General features: G+C 34.5%; 1 protein-coding gene across 1 annotated transcript in view; it reads right to left on the reverse strand.

The window, feature by feature from the left end:
* Positions 1–6,592: 6,592 nt before the first annotated feature.
* The window catches only part of disp3 (dispatched RND transporter family member 3), a 111,141-nt gene continuing 105,232 nt past the window's right edge, over positions 6,593–12,501 (reverse strand). The window contains exons 20-21 of the mRNA XM_056463027.1: positions 10,515–10,675; positions 6,593–7,538 (exon numbers count right to left, since the gene is read on the reverse strand). Of these exons, the coding sequence (XP_056319002.1) occupies positions 7,194–7,538; positions 10,515–10,675 (506 nt within the window). The 3' untranslated portion in view covers positions 6,593–7,193. The remainder of the gene's footprint in view (positions 7,539–10,514; positions 10,676–12,501) is intronic.

The raw sequence follows: 12,501 nt of genomic DNA on the forward strand, positions 1-12,501 counted from the left end.
CATGTTTTTTTTTATTTTAGCCGAACGCCGAAGGGTCTTTTTTTTTATTTGGTGATGGTTTCAAGGTCTTGCGCTCACATTTAAGATTGGGATGACTTCTAAATAACCGCGTATCAGTGTTGGATTTGCTATATAACGGTTCATCAATTATGAATGGTCACCACAGTGCATTATTAATGCCTATCTACCGTTTCCAGCATTAAAAATTAAGCAGAATTGATGGGGAGAGCTAAATAAAGTAAAGTTTGAGGTGGGTTAGAGGACTAGCAGGCAGAAAAAAATTTAATATAGGGAAATTATGTTTATTAGGCCTCAGAATTTTATAAACTGTTAAAAATATCTGATAATTGACAGTTGTTTTCTCCTTTTATTTACGATTATGTGAGTTTAATCTCTGCTTTGTCGACATTTGGTGTTGAAAATTCAACTCTGTGGTTTAAGAAGGAGACTTTATTTGACATTAGTAGTTTGAAATAGTGTATAAAATTAAAATATACAGAATTTAGGCTGTAATGTAACAGAAAAAAAGTGTAATACCAGATTTTGTACTGTAAATTACAACCTAGGCAATATATGACTTCAATAAAAACAAAAATGTCAATCAAAGTCACCTTCTCAAGTTGTTGGAGGAAAGATTAAGCTCATTCATTCATTTTCTTTTCGGCTTAGTCCCTTTAATAATCCGGGGTCGCCACAGTGGAATGAACCGCCAACTTATCCAGCATGTTTTATGCAGCGGATGCCCTTCCAGCTGCAACCCATCTCTGGGAAACATCCATACACTCTCATTCACACACATACACTACGGACAATTTAGCTTACCCAATTCACCTGTACCGCATGTCTTTGGACTGTGGGGCAATGAAATATCAGCGACGTTAACCTCAAAATCAATAATGAAACGTATATTTGTTTTTGCACTACAGTAATATATTACGCATAAAGTACAACCACGTTTGACCATCGTCCTATCAAAAGTACATACTGTTTTTATTATTGTATTTTATTAAAATTATTGTTATTATGTACTAGCAAAGGATGCCTTTTTCAAATCAATAAAAAATGTGAAGTTATTGTTGTTTTTTGTTCGAGACATTTAAAATTGATGAAATAATATTAAGATTATTTAATCAATTTCATTAAATAATAAAACAGATGAAATAATATTTGAAATGTAACTATTAAAAAAGTCTGAATTATGATTTTCTTTTTAGAAAATACACAAAAAGATGAAATTGTGCAAAACAAAGTCTGTGAAAAAAAACTTGCTTAAAATAAATACTATTCCCTGCAAAATAATAAAAAAAACTGTCAGCAATTTTAGATATAAACAAAAAAAAATGGCAAGATAAGTTGCAATTAACATTTGATTTATTTTTTATTTTATCCTGTGGTGGAAGTGGCTTTCAAAACAAAACTGTTTTTCTACACTACCTGACAAAAATCTTGTCTACCGTCCAAGTTTTAGGAATAACAAATAATAACTTGACTTTTAGTTGATCATTTGGTTTCAGAAGTGGCTTATACCAAAGGTAAAGTCCTCTAGATTACGCTTATTTGACCTGAATAAAATATGATGAGGCCTTGATTTTTAATGATTTCATTAAGACAGTAAGGTCTGACTTTGCTTAGACAAAAGTCTTGTCACTGAACAGAAATAATGTCCAGTATAGAATATAAAGTCATGCTGCAGTGGAAACAGAATGAATATTGTGTCTGACTCCATCATGAGCTTGGAGGACTGCATCCATACATCTCTGACATGACTCAAATCACTGATTAATAAAGTCATCTGGAATGGCAAAGAAAGCGTTCTTGCAGGACTCCCAGAGTTCATCAAGATTCTTTGGATTCACCTTCAATGCCTCCTCCTTCATCTTACCCCAGACCTGCTCAATAATGTTCATGTCTGGAGACTGGGTTGGCCAATCCTGGAGCACCTTCTTTGCTTTCAGGAACTTTGATGTGGAGGCTGAAGTATGAGAAGGAGCGCTATCCTGCTGAAGAATTCGCCCTCTCCTGTGGTTTGTAATGTAATGGGCAGCACAAATGTCTTGATACCTCAGGCTGTTGATGTTGATCATCCACTCTGCAGATCTCTCACACGCCCCCATACCGAACATAACCCCAAACCATGATTGTTCCTTCACCAAACTTGACTGATTTGTATGAGACTCTTGGGTCCATGCGGGTTCCAGTAGGTCTTCTGCAGTATAAGTGATGATTGGGATGCAGTTCAACAAATGATTCATTTAAAAAATCAACCTTCTGACACTTTTCCAAATGATCAACTAGAAGTCAAGTTATATTTTGCAATAAGCTTAATTGTCCGTAGTGTATGGGTGTGTGTGTGACTGAATGTGTCCCAATTTCCCAATACCGGGTTGCTGCTGGAAAGGCATCAGCTGCATAAAACATATCCCGGATTAGTTGGTGGTTCATTCTGCTGTGGTGACCTCTGAAATAGAGACTGAGCCGAAGGAAAAAGAATGAACAAACATATTATTTCGAACTACTAAAACGTCAAAAATTGTCATGTTGTTAAACTGCAGAGTTGAATTTTCAACATCAAAAGTCGACAGAGCAGAGAGCAACATCCCATAATGCAATGAAAACCCACGAATCACTGTTAATTATCAGTTTTAACAGTGGATATAATTCTGAGGTCAGATATGTATATGACCTTCACATTTCTTTGACATTCCTGCTTGTATGCTGGCATGTCTGGTGTGTTAATGTGTGTATATTTCTCTCACTCAGTCTTTTAACATGAGCGTCACATTGAAGGTGAACTCTAAACTAAACGCAGAGAGAATTTGCTGTGATTTTAGTGGCTCAAGTGTGCTGTTATTTCCAGACCGACGGTTACCAGGTCAAAGCCATCAAACTGATTGAAGGTTGCATCTGATTATTGTTACTTGTGTATGTGTATGTATATGTATATATGTATATATATATATATATATATATATATATATATATATATATATATATATATATATATATATATATATATATATATATATATAGTTAAAGTCAGAATTATTAGCCATCCTGTACATTTTTCCCCCAATGGAAAGGTTTTTTCAACACATTTCTAAATATTATATATAAACATATATATATACATATAAACATATATATATATATATATATATATATATATACATATATATATATATATATATATATATATACATATATATATATATATATATATAAACATATATATAAACATATATATATATATATATATATATATATATATATATATATATATATATATATATATATATATATATATAATATATATATATAAACATATATATGTTTATATATATTTATATATATGTATATATATATATATATATATATATATATAAACATATATATAAATATATATAAACATATATATAAATATATATAAACATATATATAAATATATATATATATATATATATATATATATATATATATATATATATATATATATATATATATATATATATATATATATGTATATATGTTTATAAAGTCAGATAAATGCCAACGATCAGAAAGGATGAAGACACAAGAGGTTAAGTGGATCTACTCAAACACGAATGCAAACAACTGGTTTCACTGGGAGTTTTTTTAACAAACCACATCAGAAGCACAGCGTTTCACCTCAGGGCTCGGTGTTGGGTCCGCCACAATCTCACAAAAAAAAAAGCCAGCATGAAAATTCACCACAGGTTTACACTTTTTATCTTACAAAAGTCCAAGACAATTCCTCTTAACATTTCACAGACACAAAACAAAGCTCTTTTCATCATGTTTACTTGACGGCTAAGTGCTCTAAGCAGTATGATCTGTACCGATAGACTATTTGTTGGCTCTGGACGAATACAAAACAACGTAACCTCTCACAGTAAGGTAGGAAAATGTTTGCTGATAAGAAACAGCGTGTGTTTCTGTTCCTTAAAGTCAACATGAAATCAAAATGGAGGCTATTTAGTCTACACTCCTGGCCGGACTGAGAGAAAATGTTTGAGATTTTGGAGTATTGGTCACAATCTTGGAATTGAGAAACAGCCAGGATGTGAAGGTGCACTTGGTAATTAACGACAGGTGCGTTTGATCAAGGTTGCAGCTAAACTCTGCAGGAAGGTAGATCTCCAGGAACAGGATTGGGTTTATGCTGCATTCACACCAGACACGGATAAAGCGTCAAGCGTAATTGATTTATATGTTTTCAATGCAAAGATGCAAATAAACATACTGCGGAGTGATTCCCGCGAATGAAGCGGCGCGAGTGACGTGAAGTGGCGCGAGGTGAGCATTTTGTGCAATTGATTTGCTCGATTTGGAAAATCTGAACTTCAGCAAACATTCGCGCCACGTTAACCAATCATGAGCTTGCTCTTGTAGGGGCGTGATTATAACGTAGCGCCTGTTGTTGGTGTCCTCTTGCCGACACTGGACAACAGCTCATCAAACTGGGCTCGGCTCAGTCTGAAGCACCGCTGAAAGCCTTCATCATCCAGTTATAGTTTCTGGAGGAGTTGATGAACTCAAAGAGCTGGCACTCAGACACGGCGCCGAACAAATCTAAGCTGTTTTTCAGCCTTCCTAAAGCACGTAAAGCACAGCTACTATCTCAATAAAATCCATGTTAGCCATTTAGCAATAAAGGTAGAGTCACCGGGCAGATAGAACCCCTGCCTATGATGTGAATCAAGTCCAGCCGATGTCCCGCCTCCTAGAGCCATATACCCCACAGTGATTGGTGGGTTCGTTCAGCTCTGCACACAATACTGTAATGTACTATACATATCAAACTATCGCAGGCCAGGAGTTTGAGACCCCTGGTTTAGATAGTCTGATTATGAACGATACTTATGTATTGTGCCTTCAGGAACAGGGTTAATGTATTGTCACTTCCTAATGTGAAGTGAATTTTGACAAAGGAAGCGAGTAAACTCAAAATGTTCGCACGTCTATTTACGCGATTTATTCGCGCGTGCCGCGTCTGGTGTGAACACAGCATTAGACTATCTTGCTCCTTTAGTTGCCGTCCTGCTCCTGCATGCCAGATGAATTCACAGAATTCACATTTCTCTCCTTTCTAAGACTTCATCACATTTGAACCAATGTAAGTGCTGACATGAGTCCACTCCACAGTGTGAACGAAATACAAAAGACCATGAAATAATCAGCTCTTTAGTCATTAACATAAAACACCAGCTCCCGACAGAGTGTGCATTTGTCCAACATCTGTCAAGACTCGCTACCTTCATGCGGACAGCTAACTATTCACAAACTGAGTTTCCTAAGTTCTAACAGTGTGCACCATACAGTGCTCAGCATACATGAGTACACCCCGTTATGAAAAGGAGTATTTGTATCCATTTCTCAGTGAATATAGGTCATATTTTGGTGTATGTAAACAAAACTGATTTATTAAATGGATGTTTATTTAGTCACTGAACAGCTTTAGAAGTAGAAAGATAATACATTTAAATTGTATAGGAAATTTATAATTAATTTGTTCCTTTTTAAAATGTTTTATTTGACATATTTAATAACTTTTTTAAACCCCAGCCACTGTGGCTAGTAGTTTTCCAACATTACTAGCCACATCATTTTCACTAGCCACAATTTTGTTGTCAGGATAATATATTTAATATATATAAATTTGACACTGGCATGCTAAAATTACTTGATTTAAATGATATGTTCTGCCCGCATGGCTCCTCGTTCATTTGACTTTTTTGTGTGTTGTGACCTTTGCTTAATGAGGATGAGCAAAAGTGTTGAGGTTTCATAGTGTCACGCCGCAATTAGTTTGATTTCAGATGACTTTTTAGGGCTCAACACTAAAGATTAGCCAATTTTCTAACACCAAACGAATTATTTCCTTGCCAAAAAAAAATAATTATCTAAATAATGCATAAAAACAAGCAAAATATAGCAATTTATACCGTTTAATTCAACAAATATGTTCTTTAAAAAAACAATAGGCAATTTTTTTAAATTATTCTCATGGATCTAAAACAGTAGTCTGTCCTGGCTGAAGGTCCCAGATCAGCAGTTAACTATATATTTATATAAATAAATAAATAAATAAATAAATAAATAAATATATATATATATATATATATATATATATATATATATATATATATAAAAATGGAGAGGTTATCTGAAATTAAATAAATATATATATAAAAATGGAGAGGTTATCTGAAATTAAATAAATATATATATATATAAAAGGAGAGGTTATCTGAAATTAAAGCAACGTTATTTTAAAGGATGATAATTAAACCATATTAATAAAAATAACTGTAAGCAAAAGAAAACATGTGAAAAACATTCGTGTGCGATAATGAAAAGATGATGACGTGCACACGACCCAGTAATAATCTGTTCAAATAATGGTTAAAGCGAAAGCGGCAGCAAAAAAAAATCGCAAGCTCTTGAAAGCAGCAGGATTGTGGGTGCACGAGCGTAATTTTTTTCCCAGTCTATTTCAAAGAGAAACGATCGCACCAATTACGTTTTCAGGCATGGTTGGAAAAACTCTTAAGCACTCAAGCTTTACATCACATGTGCACATGACACACTAAAAACCCTCGTCAGTGCGTCAGGATCGCCTGTGTCTCACCGTGCACCTGATCATCCTCTTATTCGGTATTCCCCTGCTTTCTTTTGCTCACACAAACAATTATCAGTCGTGCTGCTTCTCGATTTTAAGATCACATTTGCACGCATATTGACAAACGTTCATAAAGTAAAATATTACATTTTAGTGACGAGCCAGCACTGGCAATTTAAAAACGAATTTCAACCAGCCAAAGTGGCTAGTGGGAGTGTCTGTCTAACCAGCCACAGCTGAAGTCTACCCGCATTTGGTGGGTGTTAATGTTAAGCCCTGCCGAACATATAAATTTGGGCGTACTAATTTTGAACAGTTATCTTTAGTTATTTTGTTAGATTAGCTTCTGATTTGGCTTTAGTACTGACTAATCTAATGTGTATGCACAAATATAATATTGTAAAGAATCCTATGGAAAATATGAATCTAAATGAGAGATTTGTAAGGGGTGTACTCATGTATGCTGAGGAGCACTGTACATTAAATACATTTTTTTTTCAGGTGTCACTTTAAGAGCACTGGAAATCCACCTTCAGGCTGAAACGGTGTGCTTTTAGACCAGCATTTCAGGAGCAAACTGTGATCCAGTCCACCACAGCAGACCTCCAGAGATTCCCAAGATCAAGACCACCACAGCAGCTTTAAGCACAGCTCTGGGATGCCGTGTGAAGTCGCTGGGTCCCATTGCTGAAAGTAGTGCGGTGGTGACCGTGAGTGTGAACGCGATGGAAATGGCCGTGTTGATAGCCACGATTTGACCAAATTTAGCGAAAGGCACGATGACACAAAAAAACAAAGGAATGGTGGAAATCACTGTAGTGACGGCACTGGAAACGATGGCGACTCCAACGTGATTGGCTGCTTCCAGGGTTCGAATCTGCCGTTTAATGGAGGGATCCTGAAAACCAAAAGCAAAGCCGGTTTCAGATTAACATTCACCTCATGTGAGCTAACACAATCACCATGCCATGTCTTGTTTCCACTTCACAACACTTAGGCCTAATCCCAATTCTATTATTGTACCCCTACCCCTTCGTCCTCGAAATAGTGTGAAGGGGAAGGGTTACAAAATTTAACTGATTGTATTTTAATTACATTACAACATCGATGCTGTAAATGGAACCGTATTAAAAATAGTCATATTAACCTTTCACCGGAAGATTATTGTTGGCTGAAAAACACTAGCTATGCATATAGCCCATTGACTGATGGTAAAGCTACTATCCTTTAAAGGAAGCATGAATACTGTTTAGCCCACTGTGTTTCGCAACTCTGTCAGCAATTAAATGCACAATACTTGAGAGATGTAAAGCTTGAGGAACTGCAGAATGTAGGATCAGATGTGTTTGTCTCATCAGTATGCTGACATTTCTGCTAGTCAGTGAGTTTGTGTTGAGAAACAGCGGGTTTTCTGCTGAACGCTGCAGTGATCATGTTCACACTGCTTTTCCTTTTGTTGTTGAGCCAAAGGTCTTTTGATGAAAATATCCGTAATATTCTAGCCAGTTAGTCTAGCTTGGTGTTTTTGACATAAAATGCAATACTACTTGACAAATATTGTAAACATTTCACAACATACAGTTGGTCAGAATTATTAGTCCCCCTGTATATTTTATTTCCAATTTCTGTTTAACGGAAAAATTATTTTGGGTGGTACAGTGGGTAGCACGTTTATCCTAATTGAAATAAACCGAATAAGACTTTCTCTAGAAGAAAAAATATTATAGGAAATACTGTGAAAAATTCCTTGCTCTGTTAAACAGAATTTGGGAAATACTTGAAAAAGAGGCAAATAATTTGGACTACAACTATGAAAACATTTCACAATATATGAAAAAGACTGATCTTATGAGACAAAATTATACCAAAGTGAGATGCACTTTTAATTATTTTAAAGCCAACCCCTGTATTATGCTGTACGGAATGACATGATGCATACAACCTGCAGTTGAACTTGCTTTTGTTTGAGTTCTTTTCTAAAGAAGTTGCTGTTTTATCTGGGGGCAGCTTATGGTACACCAATATAAATGAGTTCCCTGGAGCATCCCATGATTCAGTGCCTTGCTCTAGGGCATAATAGTGGAAGGAAATCCCAGTGTCTCAACAGTTCAAGTGATGTGCCTAAACTGAAGTCCAACCGAACTTCAGTGTTATGTGCGCAGAGTACTAATAATGAGATGCTTAGGGATGTGAACAAAACATAACATATAACATATACCATATAACATAATAACATAACATAAGAACAGAACAACACAACATAACATAACAACACAACACAACACAACACAACACAACATAACATAACATAACATAACATAACATAACATAACATAACATAACATAACATAACAACAAATTACTTAAACAGCATAAAATAACATAACATAACATAACATAACATAACATAACATAACATAACATAACAACATAACAACAAATTACTTAAACAGCATAACATAACATAACATAACATAACATAACATAACATAACATAACATAACATAACAACATAACAACAAATTACTTAAACAGCATAACATAACATAACATAACATAACATAACATAACATAACATAACATAACATAAAACAACATAAAGCATAACATAACAACAAATTACTTAAACAGCATCATAACATAACATAACATAACATAACATAACATAACATAACATAACATAACATAACATAGCAACATAATATAGCAACGTATAGCAGCATAGCATAACATAACATATAACAATATAAAACATGACATAACACATAACCTAGCATAACATAACAACATAATCGATTAACTTTACAAAAGTGAGATGTTGACACGATATTCAATTCATATTTGTATAGCGCTTTTCACAATAATTATTGTATAAAACCAGCTTTACAAAATGTTAAGGTCATAACAACATATAACATAACATAACATCATAACATGACACAACATAACAACATAAACATAACATAACATAACAACATATCACAACAACATAACACAACATAACATCATAACATAACGCAACATAACATAAAAACATGATAACAACATAATAGCATAACACAATGACAACATAATAACAACATATAACATAACATAACATAACATAACATAACATAACATAACATAACATAACATAACATAACATAACATAACACGACATAGCACATTATAACATAAGAACAAAAAACATAACAACATATAACATAACAACATAAAAAGATAATCCAAAAGCTTTACAAAAGTGTGATGTTGACACAATATTCAATTTAAGTTAATTTCTATAGCACTTTTCACAAAAATTATAGTTTCAATGCTGCTTTACAAAAAGTGCACATTATTGCTTTACAATCCAATTCGAAAGTTAAAGGTCATAACATAACAACATATAACAACATAACACTTTATGACATAAAACATAACGTAACATAACATATAACAACATATAACATATAACATAACACATAAAATAACATAACATAACACAACATAACACAAGAACATAATACATAACATATAACATAACATAACATAACATAAAACATAGCATATAACATAACATAAGAACATAACAACATAACATATAACATATAACATAACATATAACATAACACAAGAACATAAGACATAACATATAACATCACATAACATATAACATAACATAACATAAAACATAACATAACATAACATAACATAACATAACATAACATAACATAACATAACATAACATAACATACATGCACCTTTAGTAAAGCTGCTTTGATTAATGATTATTATGAAAAGCGCTTTACACGTAAACTTGAATTGGATGTGGTTTCAACATCACGCTTTTGTAAAGTTAATGAATAAATGTAAACTGTAGCAAACTGTGATTCACCAGTCCTGAGGTTTCTGTGTCGCCCGCCAGTAAATAGCCCTCCACCAGATGCAGGCAGTAGTCCACCGAAGAGCCCACCAATATGGAGAGAGAGATGGCTTCGACTGCTCCCATCTCCCACCCGAGCCAATACATCACTGCCACCACCAGACACACCATACCTGCACATATACACACTCATTAAATTTTTTACAAAAGAGTGCAAAGTAGTGCAATCCAACAGGAATTCGATGTATCCTGAACATTTATGTAACAAAATCGTTTAGTATAATTTTGTTCTATATATGTATGTGTGTGTATCACATGTAGATAATAAATATATATAACACACCCATATACATTATATCAACACAAACTACTATTTTGGATGCGATTAATTGTGATTAATCCTTACCCAGTACTTGTTGTTTTCTAAATGTCGATTTAATTATTGCATAATAATAATAATAATAAAAATAATAATTAATATTTATTAAGTTGTTTTTCCATGAACCAATGTTTATATATATATATATATATATATATTTACATATATATATCAAATACTCAATTCTGATTGGTCAGTTGTGACATTCCAAAGTATGTTATACTTAGATAACAACCTCTGAATAACACAAGCTCATCCGCAATTACAAAATTGAATATGTAATGGATGTTTTCAGTGGAGTGCGTCCACCATTGTATCCTGAATCCATGACGAAAGTAAGAAGCCCAATCTGTAAATGATCTTTTACCTCACGCAGATGTTTTCTCGTTAGTGAAGCGTTACGTTTTTCTGCTTTTAAAATCCATCATGTAGATAGAAAATGCAAGATGGCATGACGCAAATGACTCTTAAAGGCAATGGGAGATGAGACTCTGATTGGTTTAATGCACGTTATGCTCAAAACACACCCATAACTCTTAAGAGAATAAGCACAACCCTTTTAGACTATGCGTTGGGTTCAACAACTGTTTTCCCCCTCCTTAAAATAGCAGAAGTGGTTTCACACATGCTTAATTTGTTAAAATAGAGCCCATGATATGTTTGCCAATCACAGTGCACTTGGCCAATCATAGCACTCTGGGGATTCTGGAAGGAGGGGCTCGACTGAAACCAATATACAATCTGAGAGTTATTATGTACAGCGTGTGGCTCAGTAGTTAGCACTGTCACCTCACAGCAGGAAGGTCACTGTTTCAAGTCCCGGCTGGGCCACTTGGCATTTCTTTTCACTTAGCAGTTTTACATGTTCTCGTCATGTTGGCGTGGGTTTCACCCGGGTGCTCCGGTTTCCACCACAGTCCAAAGACATGCGCTAGGTGAATTGGGTCAACCAAATTGGCTGTAGTGTATGAGTGTGTGCATGGGAGTTTCCCTGTACTGGGTTGCGGCTGGAGGGGCATCCGCTGCGTAAAACATGTAGGAATAGTTGGTGGCTCATTCCGCTGTGGTGACCTCTGATACATAAGGTACTAAGCTGAAGGAAAAGGAATGAATGGATGAATGTACATCCAAAATAATGACCCTTTAATATAGCATCTTACACAGCGGCCTCTTTAAACATTCATTCTGTGGTCCCATTTTCTCATTATTATCATTCCTTCCTTCCTCTACTTGAATTCAAGAGTCGTTGCACAATTCTGAAATCTATTTCCTCGTTAAGTTGGACACATAGAAGTGCGCTGATTTTCCCAGTCTCTTTTCATTTCACATAATTTGTATATTCGTTCAGTCTGAGTAATCACTTGTAGCGATAATATTCCCGGTTGAAAGCAAGTTAAATTATGTCATGTCTGGCATATTGTATTAACATATAAATGAGATGGGAATAGAGCTCGCGTTTCAAAGGCAATGATTTTCACCATCAGTACGTATTACACGAGTCAATTAAATTCAACAGAATGGAGGAAACAGGCGTCTGATGGCACCGTCCAAAGGGACATTTAAGTGTCCTCGATGAAAGTTAGTTGGCCGTGACAAATGGTGGTAAAGATTTACAGTAAA

The sequence above is a fragment of the Danio aesculapii genome, chromosome 8, assembly GCF_903798145.1.
Source record: "Danio aesculapii chromosome 8, fDanAes4.1, whole genome shotgun sequence".
Taxonomy (NCBI): Eukaryota; Metazoa; Chordata; class Actinopteri; order Cypriniformes; family Danionidae; genus Danio; species Danio aesculapii.